This window comes from Triturus cristatus, chromosome 11, assembly GCF_964204655.1.
Source record: "Triturus cristatus chromosome 11, aTriCri1.1, whole genome shotgun sequence".
NCBI lineage: Eukaryota > Metazoa > Chordata > Amphibia > Caudata > Salamandridae > Triturus > Triturus cristatus.
In genome coordinates this window covers 58,659,020-58,672,746 of record NC_140594.1, presented here as the reverse complement: position 1 = coordinate 58,672,746, position 13,727 = coordinate 58,659,020, and the positions used below count along the sequence as shown (strand labels likewise).

The 13,727-nt window shown below is 47.3% G+C and overlaps 1 protein-coding gene across 9 annotated transcripts in view; it reads left to right on the top strand.

Moving 5' to 3' along the window:
• Nucleotides 1-13,727, top strand: part of ARVCF (ARVCF delta catenin family member) — a 657,174-nt gene that overhangs the window by 387,506 nt on the left and 255,941 nt on the right. For all 9 annotated transcript variants that reach the window (XM_085633794.1, XM_085633790.1, XM_085633793.1 and 6 more), the window contains one exon: nucleotides 7,622-7,780. In XM_085633794.1, coding sequence (XP_085489920.1) covers nucleotides 7,622-7,780 — 159 coding nt within the window. The remainder of the gene's footprint in view (nucleotides 1-7,621; nucleotides 7,781-13,727) is intronic.

Here is a 13,727-nt window from a genome sequence, read left to right as displayed (position 1 = left end):
GGATGTGTGACCATGTATGGGATAAAAGGAGGTGTTGGTCTGGCGCGGGATGTGGTTCCATGGCAGGGTCGCGCAGAAGGAGAGGGTTTATGGCCCATGTATGAGAGAGCGGGGGTGGTCAGCGCGCGGGGGGATGTTAGCAGCGCCAGAGGGACGCGCTGGCGATCGGCAATGAGCGGGGAGAGGGGCCATGGTGCCTAAAATGGCCGCCGTGTGTTTCTGCGTGCGGCGTTGGAGAGAGAGACAAGATGGCGCAGATAATGTTCAGTTACGAACTAAATTTCCACAAGCAGCACAATTCTGATAGCCTCACGCACTGCCTGCTAGCCTCACGCAATGCCTGATAGCCTCACGCAGTGCCTGCTAGCCTTATGCACTGCCTGCTAGCCTTATTCACTACCAGCTTGCCTTGCGCTCCACCACCAGCTTGCCTTACGCTCCACCACCAGCTTGCCTTACGCTCCACCACCAGCTTGCCTTACGCACCGCCAGCTAGCCTTACACACCGCCAGCTTGCCTTATGCATCTCCAGCTAGCCTTATGCATCGCCAGCTATCATTACGCATCGCCAGCCAGCATTTCATACCGCCTGCTAGCCTGGCACACTGCCCGCTAGCCTTACACACCATCAGCTAGCCTTTGGGCCAAGCCGAACCCCACTGCGGCCCGTGACTGCCGTGTTAAGCTGCATCAGGCACCTGGAACACACATCTACAGGTGAATGTCTCTCTTGATAGAAAAGATTACCCGTTTTTTTCCCACTCGTCGACACCAGGTAGATTATTTTGGGTATTTAGTAGCCACTGTGGCTGCATTAACTGCTTGCTTTCATAGGCCTAGGTGTCTACCTGAGCCATCTGTCGGACTCAAAAAGCCAGTTAAAGCAGTTCGGAAGGTTGGGCACTTGCTGCACGGATGTCAGACCTCCCTCTTTGGATCTGGGGAGGGCGTATTCTGCACTTAATCCATACGGGGTCGATAAAATGACTCTTTGAGTTGGAATATGAACACTGATGGAGACTTCTCCGTAGATGGGGTTGGCAGCGTTGTTAGCATCATGCAGCTTGGAGCTTAAAAACGCTCCCTCCCACTTACCTCAAACTCCCCCTTACCTCAAACTCCCCCTTACCTCAAACTCCCCCCTCAGCTCAAACTCCCCCTCCCCCTCCCCTTCCGGACTGCCTAACCCCGTCCTCTCAGCGGCTGACCCATGAAGGGGCCCTTGACCAGGCTGCTGCCGGGTGGTGTCCCACAGAACACGACCAAGATACAGATCGATGAAAGAGATCGATTTCCAGACTTGGATGATGAATATTTGAACAGCCCGTGGAAGAGGGCATCGGGGGACGCGGCTTGTAATCTTCCAGTGCCGGTGTATATCTCGCCAGGAGTGTAGCTTGCGCTGGTGCAGCAGGTGCAGTGGAACCGGGGCCTAGAGGCATGAGCGCTCACTGAACCCCCGAGAATTGCTATATTTCACACGCCCTTCCTTGCACCGTGGCCCTTGACACACTGGCTACGTCACTGCGTCTCGTTAAGCTCAATGTACATTTCTGTGCTATGCACCTGTGCTACCCAGTTATTTGTATTTTGTTAAACAGAATGGGAAATTAGATTATACAACACTAGAGAAATTTAACGAAATCCGTTGCATTCTCTTTATGATCCAACCCACTTTTGGAAATTAATCACAATTTCGCTAATTATTAACACGTCACAAGACAGGAGGGTGGAAAGGATATTCTTGAGTTTCATTTTGTTTCAGCTCAGTCAGGTTTGTTTCTTTTGCTAGAGCAAGAACCGGTTTGTCAATGGCACCATCTTTTAGTGAAATATACAACTAGAGTCCAGGGAGGGAGGGGCGGGTCTATGCTGAACAGGCCACGCCTCTCATACAGGATCCCTAGTTAGCTGCTTTGACCACGCCCCTTTTTACTGACCCGTATATTTTCATCCCACTTAAAACACTGCCATGTAAAGTGTGAGGTTCTTTCACACACATCAGTGTGCTGTTCTGACCACCTTTATTGGTGGGGGTGTGGCGCCTGTCTCTGACGTCATTCTGCTGTGGCTTCTCATAATCTGACACCCTTCCCTCCCTGGGCCCTGTCTTGATCCTCTTCTTGTTGCCTCCTTCCCTGTCCCTTGGGCCCCATCATGCCCTGGCCCTATTCCACGGCCTTCGTGTCTCGCAGCCTCGCCGCACTAGCTTCCACCCATCATTCACTACACATTTCAAGAAAAAACACCCTTTCAAGCTAATGAGCCCAAAATAAATATGTAATGCCGCCCACCTCTCTATATAAAAAAAAATGTTCCCAGGGGGGTCTTTCCCGGGTCTCTGGAGGCTCAGGGATGGGGGGCACAAAGCCTCCTTCCTCTTTATGAAACTTAAGTGCTTTTTTTCCCTTTGTTTTTGGCCCCATGGAGGTCTCTTTAGGTACCCAAATGGGGCCTTGAGGATCAAGGTATCCCTAACCTGCATCCTTATATTATTATTGTTTTAGGTCAGGGGACTTAGTGCCAGCAACATTTTTCTCATGTTGGCAGAGTGCTGGCTCCCATGGGAGCGAGATCACCCAAGAGTATTATAGCTACCTAGGCCAATCAGAACGCTCTATTTTTTCATTGACACTCCCACGAAAGTCTCCCAAGACTCTCGAAACCCAGCCGTCCAGATATACAAATATGTTTGCCACTTATTACCTCAAAAACTAATGAACGTATTTACACCAAATCACAAAAAAGCTAAATCTGTTGACCAAGATCTGACTTCTGCCAAATCTGGTGTAATTCCGTTAAGCAGTTTTTGCTGTAGCCCCGCCCAAAAAGTCTATGGAAAATGCATGCGGATTTTCTGTTTTGGTGCCCCCCCATTTTTCTCTACTCTTGCTTGGTGGACCACTGCAAAACTTCCCATGCACAAACTAGTGACAAAGTAGCACCTTTTTGGAAAGTTTCATGGAGAATCGTCAAACGGCACCAAAGTTACTACAAAACTAAAACTTTTTTCCTAAGGAACAGCTGACCTAGCTATAACTGCCCAGTGGTGACTGCCACTCGCGGGGAGCAGGGGGGGGGGGGGGGGGGAGTGTTTGCATACTACTATCCGTGCGGATGTCCTATGTATACTTTTAAATGAACAGGAAAGAGAGGTTTCAACACAGTGATATGTGAGAGGCAATGAGCTGCTTTTCAGTGCATGAAGGTGGGAAGCACAATACAAACCCAATGATACGTTTCTTGTGTTTTGGAAATGAATGCATCGAATGCCCGGCAGGTTTCAGAGCAGCGCCAGGACAGCTGTGGGTGTTACCGCGTTTGTCCTGACTCCCACATCTTTAAATATTGTGGATGTGTGAGTTTTGTTATCACTCAGAATGAGCTCCTCAGGTGCACAGGCTGTGGTTTGCAGATGTTTTGAGCTTCAGTTATTTCAGTCTCCATGAACCCACTTCTTGAGTCGAGGCCAGGCTCCAGTCCTAACCAGCAGGTGATGGTTCTAGGATGGTTGAACCAGAGAAGCGTCTATACAAAGTGTTTGCAGTTGTCGCAGTAAAGCACATTCCATGCGTCTATTCATGACCCGGGGCATTGAAATATCCCCGCTCTTTGTTCTCCATAGCTGTATCCATGGTTACCCCAAATCTTAGACTGGAGCATATGTTTATCTATTTGAAGTATGTACGTAGCATGGACCTGGGCTCAAATACACAGGAATAATTTACATACAAATGAAATAGTGTCCATGTAACACGTTGATGGGAGGGGTGGAGTAAAAGGAATAGTTAGGCAGATACACTTTGAAGTGGTAGGTTTTTAGGTCCTTGCGTACGTGGGTTCATTATTAGTCCACTGTGATCTGGGCTAGCGCTCCAGAGTCTGGGAGCTAGGCAGGAGGAAGCCATTTACCATTGACCCAGAGGCCTCATCACTCATCCCACAACTGTGAAAACACGATCATGCAGGTGAGGGGACACACAACACTTTGTTACTTCATGGAGGTGCATTGTCATGAGCACATCCCACAAAAAACTAAAGTAACACATGCCAGGTCAGAGGACACATGCCACTTTGTTACTTTATGAGGGTGCATTGTCGCGAGTGCTTCCCATGAAGCATCAAAGTTACACGCACCAGGTCTCAGGCCGTATAACACTTTGTTACTCTGGGGGTGCATTGCCGTGAGTGCTTCCCATTAAGCATCAAAGTAACACGCGCCAGGTCTCAGGCCGTATAACACTTTGTTACTCTATGGGGGTGCATTGGCACGAGTGCTTCCCATGAAGCATCAAAGTAACACGCGCCAGGTCTCAGGCCGTATAACACGTTGTTACTCTATGGGGGTGCATTGCTGTGAGTGCTTCCCATGAAGCATCAAAGTAACACGCGCCAGGTCTCAGGCCGTATAACACTTTGTTACTCTATGTGGGTGCATTGGCACGAGTGCTTCCCATGAAGCATCAAAGTAACGCGCGCCAGGTCTAAGGCCGTATAACACTTTGTTACTCTATGTGGGTGCATTGGCACGAGTGCTCTACATTGACTAACTGTGTAACACCTGCCACTCTTTCTCTTGAAGTGTCAGAGAAGAGCACAGAGTCAGCTTCCAGCTATAAAAGTTGGAAAAAGTGAGAGAAGTTACTTTGCAAAATATAAAATGAGTGAATGGCTGAGGAATTTTTCTTGTGGGCCACTGAGGGCTAAAAGGACATGCTGGGCAGGACGTACTCTTTAAAATCTCTGATTCCTATCAACCCCCATAACTTCTTCCCTGCCACACTCTCACACAATTTACAGCACATTTTGCAAGAGGTTAGGGTTCCATCGACAAGAGCATCTTTGTTCAATAAAATTCGACACTTCCTAGCTATGATGGCGCGGCGCCCTCGGGCAGGCACTCTACACGGCACTAGATTCTTCAATGCGTGGTCGCTTCTGGCCAGTTGAAGCGTGAACCTTGCGCCTGCTCTCCTCGTGGGACAGGAAGCCAGGAATAGCCAGGCTCTCCTGACCAATCACAACACTGCATTGCAGCGTTGTGATTGGTCTGAGCGTCCTGGTTCGATGCTCAACCCGGGAATGGGGGCCTGGACTTGTTCTCCATGCAGGCTGTAATGCAGCCTGAATGGGGAAAGCGCGCATGACTGGTTTGGGCAGTCCGAGAGGGCCAACCAAACAGTCACTGCGCACTTAGGAGTGGGCAAACCACTCCTGTCCCGCTCTGTGAGCAGAGCTGCCCGCAAAGGAAACATAAAATGATATTAACTTAAGGTTATTTTCATTTTAGATATCCTTTCCACTGCTCCAATGCAGTGGGGCGGCACTCCTCCGCCATAGTGAGGAGCCGCCACTGGTCGAGCATGCATTCAGATTAGCCATGACTCTCCGACGAACCATACTTTGTTCTGGGCTTCACCTGTCTGTAGTAATTTAAGGCCCATTCTCCTCATACCCTTATAGAAAGACCAGAATATGACCCTTGGCCATCGTTTCTGGAGCCTTTTCCCTCTTCCAGGCACAAAGGCACGCCTTACTTGCTTGCACATATGTGTCCATAGGCCCTGCCCCCTTTATGTCGGTGGTCGATGTCCTTCCAGGTTGCGAACAGATTCTAAATGCTTGTACCAGCATGGATTTCTCAATGGGTTCACCAGCTAAAGTTTAAATCTACATTCAGACTTTAGCTGGTACAGCAGAGAGGAAAGCTATGTGGAACAGACGTGTGCTTCCCGATGCGTGAGCACCTTTGTGCCAAGAAGATACCCCATCCTCTTTACAAACGGACATTAGAAAGGTCAGTCTTATGGTGGAGCCACTTCCGCTTAGGCCAATGGCCGGTGAGTTGGTTCTGGCAAGTGCTGATCTGTGTTAGGATCAAAAAACTCCCAGAAGGGTGGTGAATTGGTGGTACTTGCAAGCGGGTGGTGGATAATCACGCTCCCCAAGGCCTTCAAAACTCTTCCTGTTTGACTGCCTGTGTGTCTGGTGTCTGGTCGGTGGGCGCTACTTGACTTTCTGTGTTGCCATTTGAGTTTCGTTGGTGCGCTTGCATGCTGGTCATTGACTTTGTTTGCTGCAGTAGCGGCCTTCGTTACATTCTGTATGTATTTAGTTGCCAAAATCCAGAGAACGCTGAGGAGATCGCAGGCGCGGCACAGTAAGATCGGCACCCATCAGATTCAAAGATGGTCACCTTTTGAACTCACCAGCTTGTTTTCTTTTTATGTATTCTTTTGTTTGGTTCTTTTCTGCCTTTATACAAAAGGGAGATGTTCTATGTATCGTTGCTATTGCCTTGGTTTATTACAGTTGCTGCATTTTTAGGTTGAGCCGGGGCAGCGCATGCGCTGCTGCGTGGCATGCAGTAGTGGAGTAAGGCTTTGAAGCCCCGCCCACACTCCGCCCATATTTGTCATTGGCTTGTGTCATTGTCCTTCGTAAACGCTGGCCTCCGAGTAGTTTTTAGGCTTGTTAGTCCCTCCTTGGTACCGCCGTGTCTGCATTTGTTACCTCCCATAACTACTGGACCATTCACTGGTGGTGTTTCGTGGTCTGCTTTATAAGTCGGTGAACACTATTTTCTTTAATGCTCGTTCCCTATTCCACCTGCGAAATTGCAGCACCCCACGCTTTTATTTTAATAGTAATGTAATTATTCACATTATTGCGCAGTCTGTTTTAACTATAGCGGCCGATCTTATTTAATTATTTAATATACGGCGCGGTCCGCTTTCACCTTCGCCGCGGCGCTCATTTAATTAGCAGCGTGGGACACTTTCACTTCAGCGGCCATGCTACAGAAGCTTTTGAAATGACATTTTTTTTTCTTCACTTTGGGTGAAAGCGCCAAACGCGCTTTCACTTTAATGTTGGCCGCACCCCTTTGTTTAGACACTGCTCACCGTAACCTGAATATGGAAGCAGCGTCTAAAAAAAGGGGCGCGGCCACCATTAAACTGCTCTCGCATTTGCTAGAGTTTGAGCTCTTTGCATTAGAAAAAACAATGCTTTTAAAAACACATAAATAAAAGGCAGTGTCATTTACAATGCCAATAGCTTAAACTCTCGCAAATGCGAGACCTATCGCATTGAAAATGCTTGTTTACATTCTGTACGTATTAAATGTGCTTGTGTAAAGACTATGTTACGTGCTCTGAGTGGTTGGAATGTTTCTCTTCTGAGGGCATTCAGAGATGCGGAGGTGGAGAGTGTACTTGTGTGGCACTTTATTGGAATAAATTACTTTTCTTTCACCACATTTTCCCTGTGATTGAAATGTATTTTTGCAGAAAAAACATCACTCAAAATTAGACCTTTTAACACTCTTAATTTCTGACTTGGAGTGACGGTAGTGGCAGTGTTTTAGTGGTTCCAGAGGGCAGCCAAATTTATCCCTTTTCGATTGCGGGGGGGTGTGGGGGGGGGGGTGCAGTAGGCGAATAGCGGGGTTTGTGATGTCAAGAATGTTCCTTCTAGTCTGGTTACAAGAGGGCAGTAGGTGAGAAGAAGTGCTCTGGGAAGGCCGAGAGTTTGAGAAGGCATCCATCAATCGCTCATTCTGCTAACAGGCCGGAAGTAGTGTTTTGTGACGTCCTACATTCTGGCTTTCTGATTGCAGGAGCAGAGCCCCAGTAACCAGACATCCCTGTCAATGATGCAAGAACCGCCGGAAGTGATGGAGGAAACGGTGACGGTGGAAGAGGACCCGGGGACCCCCACCTCCCACGTGTCCATCGTGACCTCCGAGGATGGGACCACCCGTCGGACGGAAACCAAGGTAGGCATGTGCATGGACCATGAGGGGACACAGCCTGGGGGTGGACTGTTGAGATCACAGTAGGGCTTGCCTATTACATGTGCTGTGTGCACAGCACAAAAATACATCCTGCTGGATTGTCCCCCTGTAAGATTGTATGTTTGGCTTTGTGCACAGGTAGAACACATACAATGATTTGAAAGCACATTCCTTTATTCATGTCTCTCTGGCACACTCTTTGCCACTTTTTCATGATATTTCAGAGTTATCTACCGTGCCTGCTCATGCCTTTAAATGGCTTCCTACCGCTCTGAGTCTGGCTAAGGTGAACATTCTGCGCTTCTGGAGTTCCAATGTTACTCCAACTCTTCATTATTGCTTGGAGATATGTTCGACGTGGCTTTTTTTTTTTAGAGGGAATGATAACTTAGCTCATTTCAACCAGGTATGGGGCCCCTTAATACATTTACGCTGATTTTGTTTCGGTCATTTCCTTTTGGAATTTGTGTGCCTATACTAGGGATTTTAGTCTTTATTGTATATATTACCTTGAAGTTTTTTCTCTGAATACACATTTTTATCTTTTTTTGTATTATTCACTTTTTGGGAATGTTTGAAACAGTGATTATGATATTGAATCTTCATTTTTGTGCTTTGGTATCCTCGTTTTTCTTTTTTTCTCTTTCTTTTTTCCATCTTTTATTTCATTCACTTCCTTTTTTTCTTATTCCTAATGCATATTTGTTTTTTGTATGACAACGTGCCTCTCTGTTTTTGGACTGATATCTTTTAGTTATTTATTGTTTTTATACTTTTTTGAGAACAACATTTTTTATTAATGAAATGTGAACAGAGGAAAAAAAATAAAATAACAGGTTTCATTTTAGGTTCCTGACTAGACTGGTGTTGCAGGCAGGTCCCTGTAAACAGGAATATATTAGCTTACCTGTTTTGCAGCACATAGGATTTGAATGCAGAGTCCCCTACAGCAGATACCTACACAATCTCTGCTCCTCCATGTCGGCCCTCATTGGCCCGTGGTCACTTGATAACGTCTCTTCCCAAACATTGAATTCTAGCGATGCCGCGGGCGGTGATTCTGGTGTTTGGTGGAGACGGGTGTCTCGGTATTTGTTACAATTCTCTGTTCACTGATTCTGGTAGGTGGTGGTGGGTGGGACAGAGGGAGTTTTCTGGTAGTTGTGTTGGAGCTATAAGCAGCTCGGGAGGTCCTTGCTTTTTTGCTGGTTGTGTTCCTCACTGGGGTCACTTGAGAGATTTGCTGTGTAATGTATGAGGGTGCCCTTTATGATGAGATGAACTATGTCTCCCTTTCGACGCAGGCCTTTGGAGGGGATGATAGACAAGAGCCACCAGGCCCATCCGGTTTGCCAAGTGTTTCTTTCCGTGAAGCTGCCGCTGCTCTTTGCATCTAGCCAGATCTCCAGGAATCTAGCCGCGTCCAAGTGTGAGACTAGAGGGGGACAGCGAGCTAATAAAGGTCCAGTACCCACGCTCCTGAAACGTGATCAGTAAACCTAGGCGGTACTGTTCTTATTGAAGGAAGGAGGAAAGCTAGGTTGGGAATGGATAATCCAAGGGAACACTTGTGATTATTACTTGGTGCCCTCACACATCCAGGTGGGGGTCATGCTTCACCATCGGGTGTGCTCCTCGTCGGGCCAGCGCTGCAATGCCCTACGGGCCCCACAAGAGGACTCTATCCGAGATCTTTTTAGTGTTCAGTTGTAATAATGAAGATGTGTGTGAGGATGCAGAATGTGTAGGGGTGAGCCTACCTATAGACTCAGGTGAATCATCTCCGGGATTGGGCGTAGGGTGGTGTTGAAACCAGTTGTGGCTGGTGTGTTTGCACAGACGCTTGTGTAGTAGGTGACTGTGGGACACTCACAAGTTGTTCTTGAAGTCCATACGTGGAACTTTGTAAGTGACCGTCGGACGACTTTTCTTAATTTGCTCTTCACTGCAGCACCCCCAAATTCCAAGTAGATGAGAAAATCGAGACCACAAAGATAAACTAATTGCCCTAGGATCACACAATTTTCCAAAGTGTAGAAGTCGGTAATTAACATTTAGGCCAGAATGTCACTGCGGCTGGTCAGACTTTTAGAGCCCCACTCACATGCAGGGCAGAAACAAGACCAGCCTAGAAGGAGGCCAAGTTACATGTTCTGTCCTAACTGCACCTGTCCTGTCCTACTACTCAGCCTTCGTCCTACACCCTTCCCTGCCACTCTAATTTCCCGACGTGCTCTCGAGCTTTAATTCCACTGCACCTTCACTAAACTAGGTTTGTTCTTCTTGGACTGCTGGGTATTTGGTTTCTCTCTTATTACTTATTTATAGTTTTCACATAGGGCAGGATGTCTCCTTTCAGGGACTTGGGACCGCTGAGTCGACGCAGAATGGAAGAGTTAGACTTCAGTCCACCTTAGCTACAACGTCCCTTCTTTTCTCTTCTCTTCTTCCTTTCGCTCTTAACTCCCGTTGCTTCCTATCTCGCAGCGGAGACCTTTACATTTTCTACTCCTATGTACACTCTGTCTCTCGCCTTCCTTTCTATAGCACGGTTTATTCCTTCCTTTCGGTTGCTCCATAGTCTTCGCATCTCCCCTTTTCCCTCCTCTTCAGCGTGCACCCCTCTCGCCTCCTTGCGACCCATCTCCCTTCACCCCTGGACTACCATGTCCACTCACTTCATTTACCTCTTGCCAGAAACCACCTCGATTTTTCTTCCTCCTCATATCTCTGCTGTGTAGCTGGCCTGGCCCTTTGTCATCAATCCCAGAATGCCTTGCGTTCAGGTTCACAGACCGCTGTATGTCTGTCCAAAGTAATGTGACCTTCAAACGAACAATAGTACATGAGCGTAACTTAGTAAATACTTGTGTGGTATTAAGGGGAGCATAGGAAACATGTAAACAAGGTAAGATGCCACCCTATTTGTCTGGCGTGCCCACGCACTAGTAGCCATCAAGCCAGCACAGGTAGCCGCTCGGACATGTACTCCATTCCAGGAGTCAGTACCTCCTGCAGAGTAGATGCCCTGGGGACAGGTAAGAGGGTTTGTGCTTTATAAATCCTCAAACAGAACCAAGTAAATCATCTCCAGTGCTGTTCATGGGCTGCGCGTCCCACACGTTTTATTAGAAATGGCCGCCGCGCCACCAGGCTTGTCTGCGCGGACCAGATAACGAAAAGGCCATCACCGCTTAGCCGTCTCCACGGAGTCTCTTTAATTACTCCATGGCCTGAGTCTTGCTACCTACCCCCTTAGGGAACTCTACAAATGAATCGTGGTCACCTCCAAGACTCCCCGCCTGTGAAGTGTGTGGGCAGGTTTTATTGGACGATAGCTGGTGGCTGTCATTGGACTGAAGTATTAAGGCACGATAGATGAAGAAAGATGGGGGCAGGGACTTGTTGAGACGAGTAATTGGAGTTATTTTAATTTAGAAAAGCTGTAAGAGCGGTCTGTGTGGTTGCAGTTGCCACCTATAGGCGCCATAAACCTTTAATTTGAGGGAAAAAGATACTCTTCGGAGACCAGACTCTCCATGCCTTCTCGGTTGTGATTCGCCAGCTTTGGAACAAGCTACCTGCGAGTTTATGTGGGGAAGCCGCTCTACTCCCATTTAGGAGGAAACTGAAGACCATCCCGTTCACTGAGGCGTTTGGATGCGTTTTACCCCAATTCTGTCCGACCAGCAAGTAAAATGGGATCCCTGGGTTCGTGGTCTGCAGCGCTTAGAGACCGTTGGTGATTTGGCACTTTACAAATATAAATTAACATAACATAACATGAATGTGAATCGGACTCGAACTGCAAAACTTTTGTCACAAGTAAGAAGTGTTTCCTTCCAGGCTGCTGAGCGCAAGGTTAATGCCTTAGTGGTCTAGAAAAGGGGTTGAAGTGAGATTAAACACATTTTGTTAAGAGTAAAAAAAACAAATGCACATTCCTGATCGAAGTATTTTCACACGGGCATACATTTACATCTAAGCTAAAGATATTCCGATAAAAAAAAAAAAAATCCTGTTTCTTATGCAGCTTGCAATGTCCCAAAAAATAAAAAAGAACAAATGAATCCTTCTTCTATTAACTTCCCACAAGTAGACGCAGCGCTGCTATCCTACCAACCTCCCCTTTTGCAAGCTTTCCCAAATCCACCTCGAATATCCTGCCACAAGTGTCCCCATCCAGTTAATTCTCCCTATACCACCTTACTGCTCCCTAAATTACCCCCTCTCCCCTGCCACCCTCCACTCCTCTCCCTGTGTCTACACCTTCTTCAGTTATTGCATTGAACTCTATACCCAACAGAGACAATGTAACTTATATCGCCCAGGGACCTCTGGGAAGAACAACAGACAATGACAGGTGACTTTCTTCAGGAACCAACCCCAAAGCCTTACAAGCCCCAACACAGAGAGCCTGGAGGGCGACCACAAGATCTACTATAGAACAGTGATAGGTCAACCTCTGACCATGTACAGCACACCAGAACCAGCCCGCTCACATGCCAGAGTGGTCAACTGATCCCCAAATATACACGACCCAACAAACACACAGATGCTGTCTCCATACTCCCTCCACCCTATATTTAGCAGTACTACCAACACGACCAAAGCTGGCAGATACCCGACAACCGTACAGTCCAAATGGGACAGTACAATCAATAGAGCAGTTAATGGACCGCTGACCACCCAGTACCTCAAAGAGCACGATGCACCCCATCAACAACACCATCACCACACCTACAGTCACCGCCAGAGTAATTTGTCATGCATCGTAATCAAGGCTAGATTTACATGGTGATTCCAGGCTGGACCGCTTGTCTATAAGTGAAACGTGGATGGGAGACGGCGGCTCAGTCATTCTTCATAAAGCTGCTCCTAACGCAGTTGAAATTTCTACCTAAAGAGACCAAGCAAGACATGCATTGTTTACGGAACCTCTCTTGTGGCCACCATAGTCAAGCATGACACAACACTCGAGTGTGACACCTTACATATGCATTGCAAAGCACTTCCAACTTTCAGTACCTTATTTGTATTAATCCACTGACCACCTCCACAGATTACAACATTCGCAGACACCCTAGTGGACTCTTCAGAGGATACTACAATGGGCCGCCCTGTTATGCTTCAACAACTGGGCCGACAAACCCAACCTCCTCAAGACAGCTGGACTATTCAACGACGACGGAATCCTCACCGCCTTGTCCCCGAAACCATAAATGGAGCAGGGCAAACCCATGAGGCATATTCAACTCGGAGGATCTTTTCTCAGTCAAAGGAATACAGACGACCACCTGCAGAGATCACCATGATACTTACTTCAATCTAAACCCGCCAGTGACGCAGTCGCAAACAACAACACCCAATGGTGTCTCCCAAGGCAGACAACGGAAGAGTTTAAAAAAAAAAAAAAAACTACACATCCCTGTCAGTTTCCTCAGCGGCATGACCCATGGGCCCATTGATGCCTCTCAACCAGTTCCAGCAACCAAAAAGGTTTTTTGGCACAATAGCTGCCATAAAATATTCCAAGACTTATGAAACGGTGCTAGGAGGTGAGGTGCCTCAATTTGACTGTAAATCAACAACAAAAAGAAAATATCAGAATTCTAGAATGAGTGGATCAAAACATAGGAACAAAAAAGAAAGTCTGACTATAAAAAAAACTGTCAAAAAAGCGAATCCATAAACTTTTCAGATGCCACCCACTCCACCCAAGAACAATTCAAAATTATTGGTGCATGCCAAAAACCAGGCTTGCACCCTCGACCGTCCGATAACTCACAAGAAGTCTGTAACTATTGCCAAACACCTGTCTGAAAAAACAACAGATGGCGCGCTGCACATCCGAACTAAGACGGCCTGGTCCCACATCACTCCATCAACCAGGCGGAACCATGATCAGAACAAAACATACCAAAACTGG